The sequence below is a fragment of the Anguilla rostrata genome, chromosome 3, assembly GCF_018555375.3.
Source record: "Anguilla rostrata isolate EN2019 chromosome 3, ASM1855537v3, whole genome shotgun sequence".
In the NCBI taxonomy this organism is placed as follows: Eukaryota; Metazoa; Chordata; class Actinopteri; order Anguilliformes; family Anguillidae; genus Anguilla; species Anguilla rostrata.
The window spans coordinates 41,524,226-41,548,858 of NC_057935.1; the positions used below are offsets into that span (position 1 = coordinate 41,524,226).

General features: G+C 40.9%; 1 protein-coding gene across 5 annotated transcripts; it reads left to right on the forward strand.

Moving 5' to 3' along the window:
* LOC135250869 (RNA-binding protein 27-like) lies at positions 1 to 24,633 on the forward strand. 5 transcript variants are annotated; one of them, XM_064327634.1, is made up of 22 exons: positions 1 to 192; positions 1,572 to 1,690; positions 1,842 to 1,975; positions 2,357 to 2,436; positions 3,256 to 3,449; positions 4,553 to 4,825; positions 6,103 to 6,339; positions 6,763 to 6,792; positions 8,154 to 8,291; positions 8,784 to 8,921; positions 9,184 to 9,325; positions 10,193 to 10,346; positions 11,268 to 11,477; positions 11,948 to 12,070; positions 12,719 to 12,841; positions 13,443 to 13,517; positions 15,547 to 15,714; positions 16,307 to 16,411; positions 17,105 to 17,296; positions 17,455 to 17,538; positions 17,837 to 17,947; positions 22,379 to 24,633. In XM_064327634.1, exons 1-22 carry the CDS (start codon positions 134 to 136, stop codon positions 22,466 to 22,468), a joined length of 2,979 nt encoding a protein of 992 aa, XP_064183704.1. In that variant the 5' UTR covers positions 1 to 133; the 3' UTR covers positions 22,469 to 24,633. The 5 variants fall into 5 exon arrangements, with proteins under 5 accessions (XP_064183704.1, XP_064183705.1, XP_064183706.1 ...); XM_064327635.1 differs by having other exon boundaries at positions 9,187 to 9,325; XM_064327636.1 differs by having other exon boundaries at positions 3,256 to 3,443.

The window sequence follows — 24,633 nt, forward strand, 5'->3', positions numbered from 1 at the left end:
AAGTAGTTTGTCTGACCTGTAAGTAGCCGGAGTAGGCCGAAACTGTGTCTGGGTATTGCACTGACGATGAAACTGGGATTATTAAAACATATTCATTATTTATAGTCAGTATTAGCAGACACTTCGGAAAAAGATGATTATTGAGAATGTGGAAGCTCTGAAATCGTGGCTGGCTAAACTCCTGGAGCCGATGTGAGTGATAAATCAAAATGTCATTTTAATTTTATGCAGTAACTAGCTAACCTTAGCGAGCTAGCTAACTGTGTAGCTACTTGTGTAGTTTAGGGGGAACAGTCGTGCTACTAGCTTGCTAGCTAGCTGAATCGTGTTAGATAACTTCTTAGCAATCTTACTTGCTAGTTAGTCTATCTCGGAACCGATGCTACACTACGTGGCAAAATCAGCATTTATGTGACGAAGTTCGCTGGCTTGTTTTCTATCGAACTAGCTTTGCATACAAGATTGGTTTGCTAGTTGTGTAGCTAGCTGGGGCAGCCAGCTATCTTCTGATCTAGTTGAATTAGCAGTAGCTTTCTGCTATGAAATTCTGCTAGCAAGCTAGTAACAAGTGATCTGACGCAGCATTGGTTTGCTGGTGCAGATTCTCTAGGCCAGCAGTGAGTGTCAGGATAGTTGAGTGGGAGGTGCCTGTCGCTGGCTAACGTATAGTTTACGTTATGTTTTAATGCGATCTTGGCTGCAAAAGTACCACTACTTCTTTATTATTTGTTATTCACTTTACATTATATTTAAAGCCAACCCTGTCAAGCTTGTCTCTGTTCTTCAGATTAGGCCATTCAGCACATCCTCATCTCTAACGTGTGCTAACTAAGCTTTCAAGTTAGCCTGCTAACGAGCCACATGAACAAGTTCGCTGCATCTCTCGTTTTCGTTCATTCATTCATTCATAACTATTTGGCAATAGAAGTTATACTCTGTATTGATTTGAATCAAATAATGCAACGAATCGGGGTAAATTCAGCTGGATTTCTAAGACACTCTTGCTTGAGTTCGAGTCGGGTTGATACATTTTCTGGTGAACACTGATGATGTGCTTTTATCATGCCAGACCACTCACCATTTAGGCCTATTTACATGGTGATATTTTCATAGTCTCGTGCCACTGGAAAAGTTTCTGTCTGAAGTTTTGGTTGTGGTGCCTAGGAGTTGGTGTCCAGCAGGGTTGGGGAAATTTGAAATTCAGTTCATGAATTTAAAAATGGTCATAAAGCTTCAATTCATTGACCGAATGTTGTGAATGTAATGGAGCTTTCTATCCATTTACTGTTTCACGTCTTGCTGGTTCGCCAGGTATGTAGTTACAGCAGTAACTTGAATTAGCTTGTTTTTATTGTATGATGCCATTTGGTTGCGTATAAACCAGTCTATAATAAGCCAAATAAAAATTGAAATAAAATTGGCTAAAAGTGTCTTGAACATGAATATTCTGAAAGAAATTGTACCAATGTATATTTTTCTGTAATATGCACATTTGCCTGTTTGACAGCTGTTTGCATGCAAATGTTCAGTTTGAACGCTTCCTGAATTGTTTATTCTTCTCTCTGTTCTAGATGTGATGCAGACCCTTCTGCTTTGGCCAACTATGTTGTGGCCTTAGTTAAGAAAGACAAACCTGAGAAAGATCTCAGGGCTCTCTGTGCAGATCAGCTAGATGTCTTCTTACAAAAAGGTACATCATTTTACGCCCTACAGTATGCATGATTATGCACCACTGCACCTTTCCGTATTTGTAGCTTTCATTATTGAATCCTTACCGACATTGCAGTTTGTCCATTTGTCTGTTGTGCATGGTAATCGAGTGGATGTTTCTTCTCTTTCAGAGACAACTGGTTTTGTAGATAAACTCTTTGAATGTTTAACTACAAAAAACTACTTGGGCAATCCAGAACCAATAAAAGAACTTCCTAAAGTGGAACCCAAGCTGGCAGTGCAAAAACAGGAAGACCGAGAAGAGGTACTGCTTTGATCTACAGTGCTGTCTGTGCAAAAATTAGTCAGTGAAATATCTGCAAGGCTGTGTTAAACTGATTAGTCTAATGATTAAAAGCCTGATCTAATGATTTAAAACATTTTTTAAGTATCAGATACCACATAAATAACCAGTTAAGCTTTATTACACAGGTTTTATTTTTGTTGTATTCTCTTTATGTTATAGGTAAACCTTGCTATACTTTGCTTTATCCAGGCTGGTATAAATTTAGTTTGGGCATGTGGTTTCTTAGCAACTTGTCCAACTGGGCGAGTGTGAAAACACTTTAATGTTTAACCCTGTTTGATGTTTAGCTTCCTTTGCTATTGAGTAATGTAATGCCCCATCTGCCTTTTGTTATATTAGGCAGGGAATGCTGAGGAAGAAAGGGATGGTAGAAGAAGAAGGAGCCCTTTGAGAAACCGATCTGACATAAATGAATCCAGGCAAGTGTAAAAGCCACTCTATCACTGCTCATATACAGTTGGCTTGGCAGTCCTATTAAAGTGATGTCGTAATGAGTGATGGCAACAAAATGAACTTCACGTGTGGTTATGGATTTTTAATTTTTGCCAGTTTTGGTACTGTATGTTGTTCAGTGTATTTTCCAGCCTTGTTTTAAGATACAGGTGGTATCATTTTTAATTATCAGTGAATTGCTTTTCATTGTCTTAAGCCCTATTCGCACGGGACTAGTATTACCTGGGGACCTCATGTGATTTAGAAATTACCCCCCCACGTCTGTGTTTCATGCGGTGCATTCGCACGGGATGCGTGGGATAAACAGTAAGATACGACCCCAAATCACCGAGATGCCCATTCGCACGGGACTAATATTATCACATGACCTCTGTGTTTGGTGAAATATGGTAGGTAATTTGCGGTGGAATTTTTACTTTACAAATTACGGACATGGCAGATTCGCACGGGATTAAGATCACAGACGACCTCCGCAATTATTACAAGTTACTAGAGATCCCTAGGTAATACTAGTCCCCAGCATTATTGTAGCATCAGTAAATGCTGTGACAGTGCCTGCATGTACACTTTACTTAATTTCCTCTCCAAAAAATGCATGTCCTTGTAGACCATTTATAAAAATCAGCTTACCACAATTGCCTCGAGAATTTAAAGTTAAAGGTTTTAAGTTCAGTTAAATAATCTTACTGGGTTTGTGAATTTCCAAGATTAAGAGCGTGTTTAAAATATAAACAGTGCATCCAAGCCACAGGGGACATGTGTGTTTTTTTTGTGCTACACCCCAGGGCTCGTGATGAGAGGAGGAGAGATGACCGCAAGAGACGCGATGGCGATCGCTACGGGAAGAGCGAGTCCTACAGGGACCGGTATGAGCGGCGAGCGGGAAACAACCGGGGGCGGAGCTACAGTCGCAGCAGGAGCCGCAGCCGCAGCGGGAGCAGGGGCAAGAGCGGGGACAAGGAGCACGCCCGAGGTAAAGGTGAGTGACGGACAGGAGCTGCGTCGAGGGAGAGGCTGTGTGGGCCAGTGTGAAGATGGGCATCGACTGACACAGGGGTGGGACGAATGCCAAGAAAGGATGTTGGGTGACTGAGGGGTGGAAGGAAAATGGTGGGAACAGTTACAGTTGTTTGTGTAGCAGGTAAATGTGGCAGAGGGCATGTGATTGAGAGAACAAGCACTGCTGAGGGAAAATGTGAAGGCACTGCAGTCAGAAATAAGGAACGATACACAGTGTCATCGTGTTCCATACCTGGTTACATCTCATTTTTAAATACCGTATTCTGAAATGGTGTTTGAATATTTCCATATTTCAAAAACATTATGCAGGTGAGATGTTCAGTTAAGGCAATTTTAAACCCGAAGGCAGTGTGTTAAAATAATTCATGAATATATATACTGAACAAGTGTTAGTTCTTTCTGTTTTAAGTATAAATGTATTGACATACAGTAACATGAAATTTAGATTTGACCATTCCAAGATTAGGGTGAACTGAACTGAAAACCTTTTTTTTTCTGCCATAGTTCCTTTAATACATTTTCCCTATCAAATATTATATGGTACCTTTTCCTTTGTAATCATAGCTTTTGTGGTACCTTGCCTTTTATGGTCAATCCCCTGCCAGGTTTAGGAACACAGAGCAAGCAGTAAGGCTCCGCGTGGGGGCTGGACTCTCAAGAGTCTGATTCTTGTTGAGGCTAGGGTCTCTGAACCAGGAGTACATGCTCTTCCTTTTTTTCCTTGGGTTTTGTTTGTGTACAGTATTGTACACAAACAAAATTTGGAGTTTTTTAGTCATTGTATTTAAAGTGGGTGATCCTGGGCAGGTATCCTGTGGTGTCCCGTTGGCAGCCTGGCGCTAATGTAGAGTAGTAAGTGCAAAGACGGGCTTCCGTGTGTAACTGTCATGAAATGCGTGTTTGTAATTTTGCATTTGAAGGCCTGCTTTATGACACCCTCGGGTTATTTGGGTTCATGCCAAGGTCTTAAACACCTGCGTGTCTGTGTGCTTGTTTTGTCTGTGTCTGTGTTTGTGTGTTTGTGTGTGTGTGTGTTTTCACACTTGCGTGTGTGTGATGCAGAGCACCGGTCCAAGTTTGAGCAGGAGAGAAAGGAACAGGAGGGGTATATTCCCACGGCCGTGCCCGCCTGCAGCTCCCTACTCCCTCTGCCGCCCCCCCACCACCAGCTCTCCTCCGGGGCCACGGCTCTCCCCAGCTCCGTTACCGTGGTAGTGCCCGCTCACCTGCCCGATGGCACCAGTGAGAGCTGGTCCAATTACTTCTCCAATCACAGCGAAGGCAAACAGTTCAACAAAAGCGCCTCACTGAAGCGCCGCTGCCGTGACTACGACGGTAAGACCGCCGCCGGCGCCTCCTTCCTTTCTGTCCCGGTGTTTTCAGGAGCTGCGGAGCCTGTTTATATCTGACGGAAGGGACCGGAATTTCTTTGCAGCTGTTTATTTAATGAAGGCCCCCTGCACGCTTTCATAATACCTCCACTGTAATCGTATTTGACTGGGGCAGCACATGTTTCACTTATCTTGGTGGGATGGTGAGAATTCTACTCTTTTAAAATCAATATAATGATGTAGTATCATTTGAAGTGGTCATTTTAGTGCAGTAACACACCTGTTTTCAGTGATTTCATGCTTTTAAAAAAAAGTAATGCTGCCTTTGCAAAACAAATCTAATTCTATTGGAGAAAAAGCTATTTGGAGGTGGACTTCTAGAGGAAGAAGATAATTTGAGGAGTTTCGCTTGGTTTTAGACAGGTGGATTTTACAATGCTGTAATGTTTAGAAGGTTGGTCTGTTTGCTTGAGTTGACATAGGTAACGCAAATAGCATCTCTTAGCCCGCTGTGGAGCTCCGCTAATGATCTGAGCATCCCCCGGGATGCCTTAAAGCTTAGAGGGAAAGCTCCCAAAGTGTGGCTGATATATTTATCATCTCATTTACTCTCCGGTACAGTATTTAGACATTTACCATATCATTTACTCTCAGGTACGGTATTTAGAAAATGTTTCTCTCATTTACAGTCTGGTAAAGTATTTAGACCGTAATCTCTCATTTATTGTAAGGTGTAGTACTTACACACTTATCTAATTTACTCCAAGGTATGTTTTTATAGGTATTTATGGTGTTATTTACACTAAGGTACTGTAATTAGATTTTTACATTCTCATATACACTAAAGTTCAGTATTAAGACATTTGCCATCTCATTGACTCTTATGTATGGTATTTTTACCCTGCTGCTATTTGGGGCCTAAATACATGGACCTGCTGAATTAGCACTGTGTGTTCAGCAATATCAAATGCACAGATGGACACTTTGTCCCCGTCTTTCACTGAAACATTATCCCAAGAACTTTTTAAATCTATATTTACATTTTGTGGAGAAAGATCCTTGACTAGAGGATTAGTCATGGCAGCAATGTTATGACAGAACATTTTTATAGCGATATTATTCATGTTATGGCAGCAATGTTATGACATTACACTTTTATAATGATACTGTTCATGTCAGATGTCTTGTGTTTTTATTATTGCCTATTTTATTTATTTGCCTATGGCAAAGGTGTTGTTATTTCAGTAGGTTCTGATGGCGAATTTTGCCGTCTCTTCACAGAGAAAGGATTTTGTGTCCGAGGAGACCTGTGTCCCTTTGATCACGGCAATGATCCCCTGATAGTGGACGACGTCACCTTGCCAACCATGATTCCCTTCCCGCCCCCACCTGGCATGCCGCCACCGCCCCCCCGAATGCCCATGCCCCCTATGACAGAACCGCCTCCCAACATCAGAATGCCCATGCCCCCCCATGGACAGCCCCCTCCAATGCCCGGCATCTTCCCCCTGCCACCTGGTAAGTTTTTTTTGTTTTTTTTTCTCCCCCACCCATCTCAGAGACACTTCATCTTCTCAAACACATATATTTCAAATGGATTAAAATAAAGCTTTGCTCACCTCATGTGTAGCGAGATCGTGGAGTAAGTAGGATGTGAAGAAACGTTTTGAAGTAAAGCTGCCACCTCTCCCCTCTCCAAAGTACATTGAAGCATGGCATAGGCTGGAGGTTGTTCTCCTGTATTGATACACTCACATGCCCTTGTTTTATCATGAAGTTTCGTGGTCCTGTGCAGTGTTTGTAAGGAGTGTACTACTCATTCATAATACCATCTTCAGATTGTCCCATGGGTGTTGCGGGACTGTGGAATGTGTGATGATAACCCTTACTGCAATTGACCCTTTGTTTGCATTTTGTTTGGCTACCTGACCCGCCAATCAGAGGGCTCCCGTGCATGGCAATCATTGCTAGGTTGGAAAAAACATTTGTTGCCTAGATATGGGGAGGTCAGCTAGCTACATTTTGGCCTGCCCTCATATTTATCATGGTTATATCCTGTGGGGGGGGGGGGGGGGTACATGCAAAACAGACTGCAGTTATCCAGATTTGAAGGAATATGAATAACATTCATCACATTCCTGTTTTGTCCTGGAAGTTAGTGTCACCAGGGATATCATTGGGCAAAACTGCTCATGTACGGCAGGGTATGAACATTAGTAAATTATTTTACTAGTATTATGTCATTTACAGTGGCAGCTGCTCAGCTGAAAATTTACCTCGACCCGTTTTTAATTATTTTCCTTGATTAACGATTCTCCTCATTAAGGCTATTTGGTGAGTAAGAAAATTCTTTTGCATTGCAAAATTGTGCATATTTTATGCATATTAGTTATTGGGTACATGTATTCTTTATTCTTCACACTCACCTCTGAGAGTATTTAATGCAAAGATATTTAATGCGCAGATTTAGTCATTTGAGCGATCTTGAAACGTAGGTTTGTTAGAGGGTCTTGATTGCAGGTTGTGCTGAAAGATAACGAGGTAGTTAACACAATGGTCTATCTTTTCATTAAGTGTACTTAGTAATTAAAACAGATTTTTCTGAATTGTATTTATCGTTTAATCTCCCAAACATGACGAAGAAAGAAGCTGTGTGTTTACCTGGCACACTTGTTAATCAAGGAAAATTACTGAAAACAGGTGGAGATCAATGATCGGTTTAAAGGGAAGTTTTCCACCACATCTATTTTCAACTTACCAGCCGCCTCTGTAAAAGACATACTAGTTGAATAATTTACTAATATTACACACCCTGTAAAACATGAGCCGGATTGCCCCATGATATCCCCTTTGGCATTCACCTCCAAAGAAAGTAGATGAGACTTTTCTGTTTTTCGCATTGGATCTATGACGTGGCATTTATCGATTTGTCTGTGAATGTGACATTGTGTATGCAACATTCAGCAGCATACTGAAGGCCTTATTAGCAGCATTTAGAAGAAATTAGAGACTTCTAGCTCCAAAATTGGTCACTTACAGATTCCAGGGGCCAGTCCATGGTGCAGAGACAGCTAGCAGCCATGGCAAACCATTTCATTTTAAAGCAAAAGCAGTTGTTAAATGAATTGACACCAGACTGTTTTCGAGATACTGTTTTATTAATTATACGTATTTGAAATTGTTGTTTTCAGTGGGACCAGAGTCTCTTGAGAAATGTTTTCTCCTACTTAGCAACAGTAACTAAGGAGTGTGGGAGAGGGGCGGGCCTTGACAAGGGGTCAATTGAGATATTCACAAACCTCTAGCTCGACTTGACGTTGTGTCTTCCATAGGACCTCCATTAATACCAACAAGTGCAATAGATACTGGTGAGCACTCTGGGACAAGTTTGATCTCTACTCTTGCGCCGCCAGGAGTAGGACCTCCTCCTCCTCCTATACCAACACATCCTCAGTACACGCTTTCAGAATGTAAGCATGTGTACTCTTCTTCTTGATCTAGAGGATGTCTGTGCTTTCTGTCGGGCAGAAATCTGTCTTTGTGGTGACAAATTGTTGATGCTTATGTTGGTTTGTTGCGTTTGTGAATTGTTGATTCCTCAGCTTGGCGAGGGGTATAACTGCAATTCTGCACCTATAAACTGTTATTTTAAGTGTGAATGGGTCTGAATTGTATTAGCACTTGTTGGTGGTAGTTCTGCAAGATTCTGGCTGAAAGTTTTGCTGTCTTTCTGTTGCTGCAGTAGCAACGGCTGTCCGGATGGTAGCACTGTTGGGGGGGGGGGGGGGGGGTTTTGGGTATTCAGTTTTAAGTGCAAATTTTCTGTTCACTATATCTTATGTGAACTAATTAGAGTTAGTAATGTTATCTTTGTTTAGTTATTGCATAAAGCTTTGGATTTTTTAGTGTGTCGCCGGCAGCGTTGTTTGCAGTACAAACAGCAGTTTGTCGCCTCTTGACAGATAACTATGAGCAGGAGGCCTACAACCCTGAGGCTCCGGGAATCACGCAGTACAGACACTTCATCCCCCGCATCCAGACCCAGAGACCCAACCTCATCGGCCTCACGTCTGGAGACATGGACACGCAGAACTCTCGAGGTACCGGTCTCATGCAAACACACACAGTTTGAAACACGGATGCAGGCACATGCTTGCAGACGCGTACGCTTGCCTGCGTGTGGATGCAATTGTTAATTTCCTCCGTTTCAGTCCAGTTTCGCATTTGCAGACATCACTACTCGTTATTTGTGATCTGAATTGCTGTGCTATTGTTCCAGGCTGTGGTTACCATTCATTACCATTATTGTTGAGTGGTGTTTCTGAATGGTCATTTTATTCTATGAAATGTTTTGTTTTGCAGCAGCTAACATTGTCATTCAGACGGAGCCGTCCGTGTCGGCAGCATCCAACAGCAGCTCAAGGTACAGCAGTGAGCAGGAGAGCAGGAAGAGGCCCTTGGGAGCCACTGAAGGCCCCGCAATCAAGAAGCCCTGGATGGACAAGTAAGAGCAGCCAGCCACTGGTTAAATATAGTGGATCACTGCACAGACTTTCATCATGCTACTGTTTTCTGGCATACAGATAATCTGTTCTACTGTAAAAAATATACAGAATGTAACCTTTGAAAGCCAGATCACTGTGGTAGTCCGCAGAGGCTGTTGTCAGGCCCTTGCAGTGTGCCCCACAGATAGCACATGCTGCTCTAGCAGGGAAATGGTGTTATTGTGCACTCGGTCTTGGTCATACATATTAAAATTGTCATCAACAAAAATTTCATTGCCAAAATGACTGTGGTCAATCCACTGTGCAATAAGTATGAATTAATATTGCCTGAAAATTAGCTGTAACCTGCAGCTCAGTTCATTTAAAGGCCATGCAATATGTACACTTGTCAATGACCATGGCAGCTGTTATAGTTGTAAGGAGAAGACAACACCAACATTTTAAGTGCGCAATAATATAATTGCTTGATTGTTATGAATTATGATAGCTTTTTTGCTATGATATAAAGTAAGCTATTTACTTTTACAGAGATAAACATTTAGTCCAGTGACCATGTTACTTTATTTTTTTTTAATTGTTCATTTGAAATGATCCAGTTCTGTGAATTGAGATTGTGAGTTGTTCCAAGAAATATGTGGCGATCCAGATTGTATAAGTAGTTAATGTGGTGTGAATACTGTTATGCATTTAGGATCACCCACTGTGCTTCCTATTTTTTCTTGTCAATCTACCCCTCAGGTTTTGGTAAGCTGTGTACTTGGTTGTCATAAATTTGTTAACCTGCAGGGATACTTTCGTACGGGGAAGTTAAAATCTTCCATTACTTATTGAAACTGTTCACTTATGCAGTTATATTCTCTCATTAGGCAAAACTTCAATAATCAACACAAGCCTGGCTTTCAGAAGAAGAATCACTACGCCAACACGAAACTTGAAGTTCGCAAAATCCCCCGTGATCTCAACAACATCACCAAATTAAATGAGCACTTCAGCAAGTTTGGGACTATTGTGAACATTCAGGTACGTGTTCATTTTCCGCTACGCACAGTCCTGTTTCCGCTACGCACAGTCCTGTTTCCACTACGCACAGTCCTGTTTCCACTATACACAGTCCTGTTTCCGCTATGCGCAGTCCTGTTTCCGCTACGCGCAGTCCTGTTTTCACTGTGCACAGTTCTGTTTCCACTACGCACAGTCCTGTTTCCACTACGCACAGTCCTGTTTCCGCCACGCACAGTCCTGTTTCCACTATGCACAGTCCTGTTTCCGCCACGCGCAGTCCTGTTTCCGCCACGCGCAGTCCTGTTTCCGCCACGCGCAGTCCTGTTTCCGCCACGCGCAGTCCTGTTTCCACTACGCGCAGTCCTGTTTCCGATACGCACAGTCCTGTTTCCACTATGCACTGTCCCGTTTCCTCTACACACAGTTCTTTCCACTACACACAGTCCTGTTTCCGCTATGCACAGTCCTGTTTCCACTACGCACAGTCCTGTTTTCGCTACGCACAGTCCTGTTTCCGATATGCACAGTCCTGTTTCCGCTATGCACAGTCCTGTTTCCGATATGCACAGTCCTGTTTCCGCTATGCACAGTCCTGTTTCCACTATGCACAGTCCTGTTTCCGCTACGCACAGTCCTGTTTCCGATATGCACAGTCCTGTTTCCTCTATGCACAGTCCTGTTTCCACTACACACAGTCCTGTTTCCGCTACACACAGTCCTGTTTCTGCTATGCACAGTCCTGTTTCACACAGTTTACTGACACATTTCATAAGGTGCTGCATGCACAGTGCTGATCTTTTATCCACTATAAACTTGGTCACTGTTATTGTGTAGCTTAATGAGTTTTAGCTTGGTAAGGGTTGTACTGTACAGCACCTAGATGGGGGCCAGGGCTTTCAGAACACAATAAGAATAAATGTGCAATCATCTGTGGACCAGGTGGTGTTTGGTGGTGACCCTGAAGCAGCATTGATCCAGTACACCGCGAATGATGAGGCCCGGCGGGCCATTTCCAGCACAGAAGCAGTGCTTAACAACCGCTTCATCAGGGTCTACTGGCACCGGGAGAACAACGAACAGCTCCAGCCCCAGGGACAGGGACAGAGCCAGAACGCTCCCCTTGGGCCACAGCATGCTGGTGTCCACAAGGTATGTGTGCGTGCGTGCGTCTGTGTCTGTGTCTGTGTGTGTGCGCATCCGTGTGTGTGTGTGTCTGTGTGTGCGCATGTGTGTGTATGTTTGTATATATGTTGAAGTGCATTCCGTTCCTCTGCCTTTGTGTTACGAGTATGGGAAAAATTCATGATGCTTCTCAGTAGAATAAGCCTGCCATTAACAAGAAGAATCCAGGGAGTCCAGTTTTTCAGAGAGTTTCAGCTGAACCCCAATGACCCCTACTCTGTTATTGCTGAGAATCTCTATATTTAATAATAGTTTGGATTTCAGAGTGAAAAGGAGCCAACCCAGGATTATTAGACCTGCAGTGGTTCTAACTGGTATGCAGTGGGAGTGGCGTTTTGTTTGCTAGTCTTTACTCTGCTAGAGGGTCTTTGGTGAACTTGGCCAAATGGAAATGACCCAAATGTCACCTCACTCCCCAGTCTCCCTCTGGTTTGAAGGTTGTCAACAGGCCACACAGTCCTGGCTCCTACGTGCTGAACAAGATGACGGCCAAACATCGCATGGGAGGTGCGGCTCTGAGCAAAGTGGATGCGCTGCACCCCGCTCCAGACACCTCTCAGGTAATTACAGCAAGGTGTCAATCATTCCTCGGCAACAAAACAACCAGCATCGCCAGGTCTTTTAAAAAAAAAAACATTTTTGCTGAACTCTACTGGCTCAAGTTTACTGCACTTCAGAACGGTTTCCGTTCAGCTCAGGTCTGTTGAAACAGAAATGTTCACGTAAACATATTGTGTGCATCGTATGCATGTCCATATACGCAATAAGTCTTCACAGTTAATCAGTTATCAATATTATACCAGTGCACAATAGTGTCATAGACTGGATGTTCCAACATGGAGGCATAGAAATGATGCATGTCCTTATTATTGATGCAAGTGTTGTCTTCCAAGCACATACTAGGAAAGCGCATGCTATTTAATAATTAAATCCTTTACTTTCTTCCAAGAGGCGACTGTCTCTTCAGATTAAGTCTAAACCATCAAGATCAGTTTTGGTAAAATGTAAATAAAACTTAAGAGCTAAAATGTTTTGTCCTGTGTATAATACTGGATCTAATAATGCCGTGATGTTGGATTTTGATGGGGTTCAGGCTTCAAGATTTGAGTCAGTACGGCCTAAAATGTCATTATTGATTTTGGCTTGATCCGCGAATAATAATAAATTGTCAAAAGAAGTGACGTTCATGTTTTACTTTGTCATTTCAGACTATGACTACCTCTACAAGCCTCCAAAAGGGAGCTTACAGTTCAGCGATGAAGATGAGCTCCAAGACAATGGGGAAAGCAGCCAAGGCTCTGGAAGCTCATGAAGCACTGAAGAAGAAGCAGGCAAGATTTAAACTGTCTCCTCACATCCCCCATAGACCCTGTAACTACAGACCCTGTATCCCAAACAGAGTCTGCCCTCTCCCCATAATGCTAGACAACTCATTGTTCCATTTGAACCTTGGTTTTGGGTCACAGTTGAATTCAATCCTTGGTTCAAGTTGCATGTCAAACCCAGTCAAATCTGAATACAAATCTATTTTTACATTTCTTTTTCAGAAGAAAAAAAGAATACATAATCATTTAACATTCTTTGCTGAGAGGTTAGCTTTTGAACATTCAGTGGGCAGTGCAGTTAAAAGAAACCATTCACGTTGCAGCTATATTAATTTTCTTTTAACCTTCAAGGAAATGACAAGGCTTTGTGTACTCCTGATAAACATTGTGTTACATGTTCATCTTCTTTTGCTATAACTACTCTGAGCTCTTTGTTTCTTAAGCCCAGGTATATTCCCAAAGAACGTGTTTAAACCGTGTGTGTGTGCATGTGCGTATGCTGATTTGTCAGTTCTGTTGAGATCTTTGTTGGACTGTGTCTGCCTCTTTATAGATGTATGAGATGTGCATCTCACCTTAGCCATTCTCTGCTTTGATTTCATTACAGGAGGCGCTGAAATTACAGCAGGACATGAGAAAGAAAAAGCAGGAGATGGTGGAGAAGCACATAGAATACCAGAAGGTTGGTTCTGCCATTGCCAAAGAGACACAGAGGCTTAATGTGTCCCTTGCAGAAGACTGTTGGGACTCTAGACCCCCCCCAGTACTGTTGGGCTAAGTGACTGGAGTTTTAGTAAAAAGAGTCTCAGAAGAGGTGGCTCACTTCACATTGGGCGAATAACATGTCATGAAAAATAACATGAAGACTGTTCTGTGCTTGCTCAGCTTCCACACTTTAGGGATCCTCAGGCCTTGAAAATCCTTTCAAAAGTTTTCATCCTAGAAGAGCGATGGAAAATCTCAAATATTCCGCTTTGAATTCTTGGAAAAAATTAATATGTAAATGCATGTTGCAAACTCACTAGCACTCAGTTGCTCATTATTGTCATGTGTCGCAGTGGCATTGTGCTAATTTTCCAACTAATCTTGCTGCTCGACATTGAGCCCACTGTCGTTGGTCATTGGTTAACTGGTATTTACTGCTAAGAGAATAAGCAGGTTATTCTATGCAATTTAAAGGGTAATTGCTCCCTAGATCACTTTTCTATTAGCTGTTTCTAAACATGTTTCTATATCTACTTTATAATGAAACATTTTAATCCAGGCCGTTATTTCAACACTTCTGAAATAACATAGTTTGGCAGAAAAAGTGGTAGAAAACGTCTTGGTGCTGCCGTCTTTTGAAAATTGCTTTCTGCATTCCACGCTGGTCCCGCCCCAGTAATGATGTAAGAGTAACTCTTTGGAGTAGAGGTCGACTGATAGATCAAGGCTAAGGGCTCCAATTAATTTCATTATTGAATGCTCCTGGTGCTCCGTCTAGCGTCTATATTACGCTTATTCGCTCTCCCCACAACTACCCAGTGACTCCATCCATGAGACCTGGAACATTTTCAAGTTTCAACCTCAAGAGTATGCCGTTAGCTTCCACCTGATACATTAAGTTTATTTATTTAGCAGACGCTTTTATCCAAAGCGACCTACAAAAGTGCATATCATGGTCATTGGAACAACTGCAAAACACAGGTTCGATAAGGTACAATACTCATTTCGTACAGCTGTTTATAGCCAAGAACACAGTTCAGTTCACACAGTGAACATTATTCTGACCTAACTTATGCCAAATCAAACAGATCACTGCTTGCTAGCTTGGTAGCAGGTGGAACACGTACCAAAAAAAAAAAAAAAAAAAACCACTGAAATGTTAAAGTTGCTTTTCCACTTTAATGCAGTTCGGTAATGAAAGGCACATTTCACAAATGTTCTTGTCAAATATAACGTTCCCATTGGCCTTGCATGGGTTAACATTACCTCAGAGTCTCTGTTGCAAATCGCCAGCTATGTCATAGGCTAGAGCAACCCCTGCTATTATTAGTCAGCTACGGTTGGCTCATGTTGAGCATGGCTGACATTTTCATACGAGTATCAATAACGGCTGGTAATGTCAACATTAACCACACCATCTCGGACGACTATCTGAGGCGGAGACTACCACTGTTACGCATCCGTCAATTCAATCCAGTTAATTTCAAACATTTTCTGTTTCCAAAACCCTGTAGATGGTTTCTCTGTTTTGTGATTTTTTCACAATCATTTTTAAAAATTCTAAATTAGTCTTTATATCAGTCCCGTTGCTTTATCTAGGCTATCATTTTAAACTGAATTTCTCAGACCAACCGACGTGAACAAGCCGTTGCTGTTCTGCATTAAAGTTGGCTTATAGTCCAGTGAGAGTTGCTCGACTGAAATCGCAGAGCGTTCATGAACGTTCTGTTGTCGCCGGACATTGACTGTGGTTGCTGTCGTGAGCAAAAAATATAAACGCACTCCAGTGACATTACGGCTACAGCTGACACTCGGAGGACAAAGGATGTATTAAGCCGTCAATTTCTTTTTAATCTTCACAGTAATGACATTTCCTAGGATTTGATTAGAATTCATTTCTGGAACATTGGAAATGTTTATGAAAATATCAGTGAAATTGAAGTGTGACCAGAGTGAGAACCCTGTCATTTAGTGTGATTTGTCACACTAATCACATTTCTCCCCAGGCGCTGATAAGCAAACTGGAGAAGAATAAGAAGATGAAACCAGAGGAGAGGGCAAGGATCATGACCACGCTGAAAGAGCTCTCTCAAAAGATCCCCCAGCTGAAGGACGAGATAAAGCCAGCAGCTAACTCTGCAGCCAAGTCTGCTCAGCCCAAGACCAAGATAGACGTGAGTCTGTTCACCATACCTCATATTGCCTGCATCTGTCTCTGTCTGCATTACACTGCAAGGTGTGGAGTGTAAATCAAGAGGCTATGCGGTCAACTCTAGAATTGTTGGTACCCTTCATGAGTATGAGCAAAAATGGCTGTAAAAAAATTTAAATATACAATGAGTCATATTTTGGCTGAAACATATAGGGGAGCCTTATACTTTTATTTTATTTGTACAAAACACAAATTTATAAATTATTGGCAATTATTATCAACCCCTATGATTGATTTGGTGAAGCCTCCCCTGGAGAAGATAACGGCACTGAGGCTCTTCCTGTAATGCCTGACAAGGTTGGAGAACACCTTTCTTTTAATGGGTCTTGGACCACAGGAGGTGTCAGATCTATGTTTCCTCTGGTCTCTTGGATACAGTCAGATTCTAGACCTTAGGGTGCAACACCATGAACCAGTGATTTACGTGCGTATGTCACCTGAGGTCCACTTCCGTTATGAGCGGTTCTCAATGTATACTCTATGTCCGTAAACCATTTCTGATGTGAATAGATTGCCTCGATAGTTTAATTAAAGATGTCACTGTGTAAATGCAGGCACAGAAGGAACTGCTGGATGCCGAGTTGGATTTTCACAAGAAGCTGAGCTCCGGAGAAGACACCACCGACCTGAAGAGGCGACTTAGTCAGCTGCAGTTGGAGGTGAGTCTGCCCCTTCCTTTATGAGTGACTTCTGAAGGGCAGGGCTTCTTGATACAATTGTCTGAACACTTTAGCAAAATTAACCCAAATGTGACCTACATTCTTCATAACCAGTCTTACTTTCATTTGTCTGGCTTTCAGTTTGCTGAACTGTGGTTTAGGCTTGTTTTGTCTTTATGGAGAAGGTAAAACAAAGTTACGGAAGTCCTGAGTGATTTAGGGTGAAGTAGCGAGATCCTTTCCTCAGTGTTACATATTTAAAGAATGTGGCTTTATATGAGAACTAGTTTTGTAACACCAGCTGGGTGACTTTGTGTTGCTGGTGTGCTTAAATTAGCTAGCATGAAATATGGATTACTTTTCCCTCCTTAACATCATCAGCCACACTAAACAGCAGGCACTTTACAAACCCTGAGGACACACACTGCCAAAGTTGACTTTAAAAGAAGTCCATTAAAGTTGGAGCTGATGGGGGTTTGTCAGAGAAGTAAGGGGTGATGTTAGGGAACCCGTAGCCTTCAGACGGCCACGGGCCTGCTGCTCCTCAGCCCGCACCAACCATTAAATGAGAAAAACAGGCTTCTTCGCTTGGACTGGAGTGACCTTTCGTAAGCAATGTTGTCCATCTGGACGGGGGGCGGGAGGTTAGGATTGGTGACTGCTGTTCTGATGTGTGAGCCTGTCTCCCAACAGGCTGCTCGACTGGGACTAATTCCAGCTGGACGGGGCAAGCCTGCTCCAGTTCGGGGACGGGGCCGGGGGCGGGGTCGGAGCATGAGGGGTCGAGGCGGAGGCAGTCACATGGTGGTGGACCACAGGCCACGAGCGCTTGCCATCCTTGGCGTGAGCAAAGAAGAGAAGGATGAACTGATGCCTCACTTTGTGGTAAGTGTGCAGACGGGCTCACAAATTCAATGAAAAATACAGAGAATTCTCATTTTGCTTTAGATTGTGGATCGTCAATGGAGCACTTATCTTTGATTTGTAAATGGAGTTGGCAGCATTCCCCTCTTCTCCATGGTTGATTTCTGTTTCTGTCACAGAAATTTGGGGAAATTGAGGAACTGCGTGACCACGATGCCACCAGCGTCGTAATGACGTTCAAGACGAGGAGCGACGCCGAGAATGTAAGTCCAGTAGACTGAGGAGAGGGGTTGAGTTTCATCTCATCTGTTTACCTGGGAGAGAGCGGAATACACCATGCAGAATCGTCTGAATTTCAAAAACTACTGCATTTAATGAATGAAAAATCTCTTACGCAAGTACATATAAATGTACATTTAAATGGTAATTGATAGGTGAGTGTGCCATAAGCTATTGAAAGAAACTTTTATTTAAATTAAGGGATATTCAGACATTTTGACGACTCAAGTGTTCAATTCTTGGATCAAGAGGAAAAAGAATAAATAAATAATGTTCTTTCAGGCTGCAAACCAAGGCGCAAAATTCAAAGGCCGCACTCTCCAAATGTCCTGGTACAAACCCAAGATTCCATCTGTATCTACTGAACCGGAGGAGGAAGAATCAAAGGAAGAGGTAAGGAAAATTGTATTTGTAATTCTGATGGTGTATACAGGTAAAGGGTTTGATTGTGCAAACAAGCTTTCTCGTGTGGAACAAGTATACAAATAATTATTTGCGCTCAGAATGGGAAATATTTGGGCCATAGTGAAACTTCAGGAGGTATTTTATATTAATTTTAAACGTTTCTTGGATTTCTGCTTTCTCAGAAAAATGGATTATCTAATAAATTCTGCAGCAAGCTAATTCTGAACCGCACATATTTTCGTTCACACTAATAAGTAACAAGATACATTTGAAATGCTACAAAAAAGTGGAACACATTGCCACGGCTCCCACTGTAGAGTACCTATTGTGTTGGTATTAAGACACAGTTGTAAGGTAAAATAAACAAAGGTTTGTTTTGAGGACTTGGAGGCCATTAGAGTGTAGAGACCTAAGTGGCTCAGTTGGTTCAGTTCAGGGAGTGTACAGCCAGAGGACAAATCAGTTTTATTTGTATTGAAAGAATGACACAAACTGTGTCAGAGGAAAACGGAACCATCTCAAACATATCATTTCATTGGAATTATATGACTTGGATTTAATGCATTTTTTGTACTGGCAAACCACCGCAGAGTGCATAATGGCATGCAAGTGTATTTACTTGGCTCATACAGTAGGATTTGCATGTATTAAATGTTGGAATTATGATATTTTCTGACTGTGCCCCCACCTTTAAGGGATATGATACAACTGTCTCAGTCTTCTATAATGCAAAATATGGGAATGCTTTTATGCAAATGTAACTTTATCGGAACTTGTGGCATGACTGCATCTTGTTTAAGGAATGTAAAGCTAGTGCAAAATTTTTGTCTGGTAAAAGAGATGCTAGAAGTGAGAAAAAGCAGATGGCAGCCAAATGAAAATTGCACTCCTAATCAGTGTAATATATCTGAAGAATTAATTGAATCAACAGAGGTTATAGGCTTTCAAGCCATGCACTCAGCACATTCATTTTATTCTGGTTTGAATTTGTGCATTCCAAGGCTATATTCCACATCATCTTCGCATCCCATGATTTTTATTAGTTATCTTTCATTTCAACCCTTATAAAGCACACTTCATCCAACAGCTAGCAATCTTTTTGTGCTACTAATTAGTAGAGCCAGGTGTGCCAAATTATGGTTGAAATGGAAATTTACAGGACGGTAGATCTCCAGGAACAGGGTTGGTTACCACTGTACTGGATTTAATGTACCTACCTGTTAAGCCTACCCAATATTTAAGACCTTTGTATTTTTTGTAATCATCCCTAGATCTGTGTCTTTCAGCTTGGTTCTCATGGTTGAACATGCTTAGAAATGCTCAACCCATTACACGCTGAAAAAAGGGAAATGTTGGATCAACTTAAAAATTCTAAATTCATCATACCTATTGGTATCTCAACCATGAAATTCAAAGCTGTTACGTGCTCTCATGAAGTAAGTCACATACAAGTTGCTATATCAAAACTACAACCAGTTGCGTTCCGCAATGTCCCGTCACCACCACTCAAGTTTTGTACAAGTTTGCCTGCTCAATGCTTTGTACCCTTACATCTACCCTACACAGTTGGCATACTTTGGTAGAAGTAGTTGTTAAATGAAACAATGGAGAAATTAAGCTTTGTGGATGTTTGAGTAACTGCGTGATTATATTTGGAAATAGATTGTTTTATTTTTTGGAATGTAAATTTTTGGCACATTGACGCCACATGAAGATGGAACCACAAGGTCCGTTTAATTAGGAAGAGCTGTAGCCAGGATCTAGAAAGTTTCACTGAACTGTGACACGTTATCTGGATGGACAGATGCTACTGTGGGTTAGTGGAAACACCTTCATTTCATTTTAGGGTGAATTTTTGTGTAAATTTTGTGTAAATTTTTTAAAATAGTGGCATTTTCAAGAAAATGTTTCTGTGGAACGGACCTTTAGAAGACTGTTTTTCAAACATTTTATTTTTATGCCTCCGCGACAGCACAGCCGTGGCCGGAGGCATTATGTTTTCGAGTTGTCCATCCATCTGTCCGTCCTTCCGTCCATCCCGATTCTTGTGAACGCGATATCTCAGGAACGCCTTGAGGGAATTTCTTCAAATTTGGCACAAGCGTCCACTTGGACTCAAGGATGAACTGATTAGATTTTGTTGGTCAAGGTCACTGTGACCTCACAAAACACGTTTTTGCCTTGAGGGAATACAAAACACGTTTTTGCCTTGAGGGAATACAAAACACGTTTTTGCCTTGAGGGAATACAAAACACGTTTTTGCCTTGAGGGAATACAAAATACGTTTTTTCCTTGAGGGAATTTCTTCAAATGTGGCACAAACGTCCACTTGGACTCAAGGATGAACTGATTAGATTTTGGTTGTCAAAGGTCAAGGTCACTGTGACCTCACAAAACATGTTTTTGGCCATAACTCAAGAATTCATACGCTAATTATGACACAGTTTCACACAAATGTCTAATATGATAAAATTAAGTGATGACATTTTATATCCAAACTGGGTACTGGTTGGCGGAGGCATACAACTGTGGTATTTCTAGTTTAAAAATGTTTTATGTGAGATTAATGTCTTAATATTTGTATTGTTAGTAGATTACTTATATAATCAACTTTGTCATTTATCGGATAAAATATGGATCGGAATGGTTAACCCCGTCTGTTGCACCCCTGTTTTTAACACAAACCTGGAAATGAAATACTCAAAGTGGTTACTATTCTTGAACCTTTTTGACTACAAGCACAATCCTGTTGTCTTCTGAATGGTAACCCTTGGGGGTTTGTTTTCCAAGATCCTAAATTACTCAAAATATTACTGAAACAAATTTTTAGTTTTTCTTCTTTTTATTATTTTTTTGGTGTGGATACATATTCTTGTAGCTGTGGCTGTGCCTGGTCAGCTTAGAAACACAATGGAGCCACAATCACAATGCTGGGCAAATCCTGGTTCAAATTTGATGCCAGAAAATGAGTGTTCAGCATTGCTTTTTCTGAGCTATGTCTAGGAAGGGTTTCCAAAAAGGCCATTTGAAGACTCCAAAGGACACTTGGTAACCAAATTATATGGGTTTTTAGAGGTGTAAAATACAATTTATTGTATGCTATATGCTTATGGTAGAAGTGTGCTGAAATTAGTTCCCCTTCCCCCCTGCCGGACTTCCTCTCCATCTCCTTCTCCCCCCATCTCTGGCAGTGGCGGGTCTGAAAGATTGTAGAAAATAACTACGATAGATATCTAGTTTACTAATCCATTGAATGAGTTTCATTTATTTGAAGTTTTAGTCAATTACCCCACGCCCATTGACATGTCAAACACATCCCAGAATTTCAACATTTTTAGTTGGAGTTGGAGGATTCTTCCTACTTTCAACTCCTCACTTCACATCAGAAAACATGACATGGGTGAACATTCCGACGATTTTTTTTAAAAGGGCGGTTGGCCAAAAAGTGTAAGCTTTTTTATCTTTTAGGGCTTTGTTAACTTGTGAATATGAATCATAAAATAGGACAACTTCCATTTGGTTAGTGTATTTCTTTCTTTTATTTAATTTGGTGCTTATTCTTTAAGCAAGCTAACTAGAGTTAGACTTTTCATTCAAATTATGCGCTTTCTCTTTGAATCTTGCAATGCTACCAAAGGTTTGTATTGATGTGATCAATAAATTATACAAATGTAACTTGATGCGGTAAGGTTGGGATATATCATGCAGCTCTCAAGCACAGAATGCTTAAAGAACATTGTCAGATGTGATTTTGGTAAAAAATGGGATAAGTGCAGATCTGTCATTCAACTATCAATCTCTTAACTGTTACTATGTGCAGATATGGGAAAATATCTGAAAATGTAATGCCTGGTTAAGGCACTTGCTGCCGTTTGGCCATGTTTTCTTCATTTGTGTATAAAGCAGTACCTATGCAAATGACATGAAAATGATGTGGTGACAAGTAACTTTATATGATAATTACTTCCTGCAAATGTAAGAGAGGTGAAAAATGTTGTTTCACTATTTTTAAACTTCAGTGATCAATGTGCAGGATAAGGCTGGTGTAATTTATTATAAGTTTGTCAACATATTATCCTATGGAAAGACCAAGGTGGACAACTAATTCACCGATCTCATACTACTGTACTCTTGTTTTAAAATTAACAAAAGGCACAGTCTGCAAATTCGGTTACATTAAAGGTACCTTATACTGAAGTGTCTCCAAATGTCTGCCCAGATGTCTACTTTTTGTGGCGATTTTATAATCGGATATATCTATGGGAAATATAATCCTACCTTTTTCCACACCTAAGTGATACTTCAGAGGTGTTAAACTGGGAATTAGCATTCTGTTGTACTAAATCTATGAATCTGTATTGTGGGGAAATCCATCTCTCATCTTAATCTGATCATATGGAACTGTTGCACCCCTGCAGGAGTCGGAAAGCTCCCTATTGCTTCCAGAGGAAGAGGAGGAAGATGATGATGAAGAGGATGAAGATGAGAGCCGTTCATGGAGAAGATGAAAGGACTGTAAAGTTAATCCTTTTTTGTGAAAAGGACTGTTGATTTTTTTAAGTACAAATTTACCTGTATTTAATAAGGTGTTCCAAGTTTTTTGACTTTTTGAAAACTTCTAAATCGCAGAAGATTCTGACTCATACTGTACTGGTTAGTATGAGGGCTCCAGCTTCACATAAGCTTAATAATTCTCTGCCATCTCTCTGTTTTGTTTTCAGAGATATACAAGTAAACCGTTTTCATGATTTACCAATACTGAAATTTGAGTCCCAGAAATTGTTGATCTGGTTTTAGTTCCCGAACTATGGTTTGTGAGAAGCTTGAATCCATTTTATAAAAATTTAGCTTTTTTTACTTTCAAATCCAACACAGCATTTTGGGGTGTTTTTAGTTTTCATCAATATTTGTAGTACATTTTATGCCGGTTCTTCTCGCTGCTTTCTTTTTAAAAGAAATATGTGTGTCATTTAACACAGAAGACATTTGGAAACTATGCTATTGGCCACCAAAAAAGGAAAGAATATTCTGCAGTATTTTATACATGCTGTTCTCCATTAGCCCTTTTTTTCCATTGTATGTATAAGTGGCTGGTTTATGTCCCCTTTTGCAGTGCATTCAGCTCTGCTGGAGGGTGTGTGATCTGTAGGCTCCAGCTGTCTGGAGGGTGCCATCAGAGCCATTCACAAGATTGTATTGAATGCTATATCTGGATTCAGGCATGTATGGAATTGGCTACCTGGCTAATTAAGATCTGGTTTTTCCCTGGAGAAAACATGAATTCAGTGAGAACATTTACACATCAGAAATGGCCGCTACCGTGACTAAATTAAATTTAGACTGATTTCTTCCTGTATTGAGTTACATTTCATTAAGACACAGTGCCACTTTATGTAAATATTGACATCCAAATTGAAAGGTTTTGCCAGTATTTCTTTGAAAAGATATCCAGGTGTCAATTATATATATATGTATACACAAAGATATATGTATCTTTCCCCTAAATATAATTCTAGCTTTTGTCATCTTTGACTAGGAATGTCTGGTCTTGGATGATTTGACAATAGATTATTTAGAAAAGGTCAGCTGTCTGGCATGTCACACATCCCTGTTGAAGAGAGTGCATTATTTGCAGGGGTCACATTAATTACATCTGCAATATGCAGAGTCATGTAGGAATATATGTTGTGTATTTTTTGTATATGATTTTTTGCCTTATTGTCAGTTAAATTACCAGCAGACAGTTGCATTTTTTTATAATTTTTGTGTGTATTTTTCTGTACAGACCTTTGCAATAACATTACGGACAGTGTAGATAGGTTTTATTTTTAGAATAAATCGATATTGGATTACTGTGGCAGCAGAAGGAAAAAAGTCCCTTTCACATAATTTGGTTTAGGAGTGAGTTTGTCCTACAGGTCCCAGCCATGCGCACACAATTACATTTTACAACAAGCAGAGAACCATCAGCTTATTTCGATGCGATGCATGTTGCATATACTGGAGCAGTGCCTACATGAGTCTCTCCCTCCAAGTAAGCAGATTGTACGCTCTCAGGATACTTGTAGGACTTCCATTTGGGCTCATAGCATTTCATCAAATGGGCATCCGTTTAAATCATTTTCCTCCGTTAAAAGCGCTGCATTATTTGAAGAATTGGCTTGAAGGTGTAAATTTGAAACCTTAGTTTGTTTTGACAGTACAGGTTTTTTCTTTCAAATGTATGTGCACTATATTTTAAAGAAAATGCGGGATCACCTGTGTGTTGAGCTGATCCAGTTATACATCTTAAATTTACTATGTGTGCCCCTATGATACAAGCTATGATTATGTGGAAGGGAACTTTCTCCTTTGTACAACAGGCTGTGCATATGAGTTTTACATGGTGGTGATGTGTAATTGGATTTGTTACTTACTGTTTATATATGGGGATTTGTGGATGTATTTTTGATTTCTTGTTTATATCAATTTCTAACACACTAGCATGTTGGCTTTTACCAATAAAGATTAAGGAATGGCAGCAACAAGAACATACAAAAAAAGGAAATATATGTATATGTGCATACTTGCATATATATCCATATATTTCACAAAACAAGTAATCATCGATTATCAGAAAAAAATACAAATTCGGTGGAAAAAGAAAAGAATCCATTCCGAAACTTGTCACCTA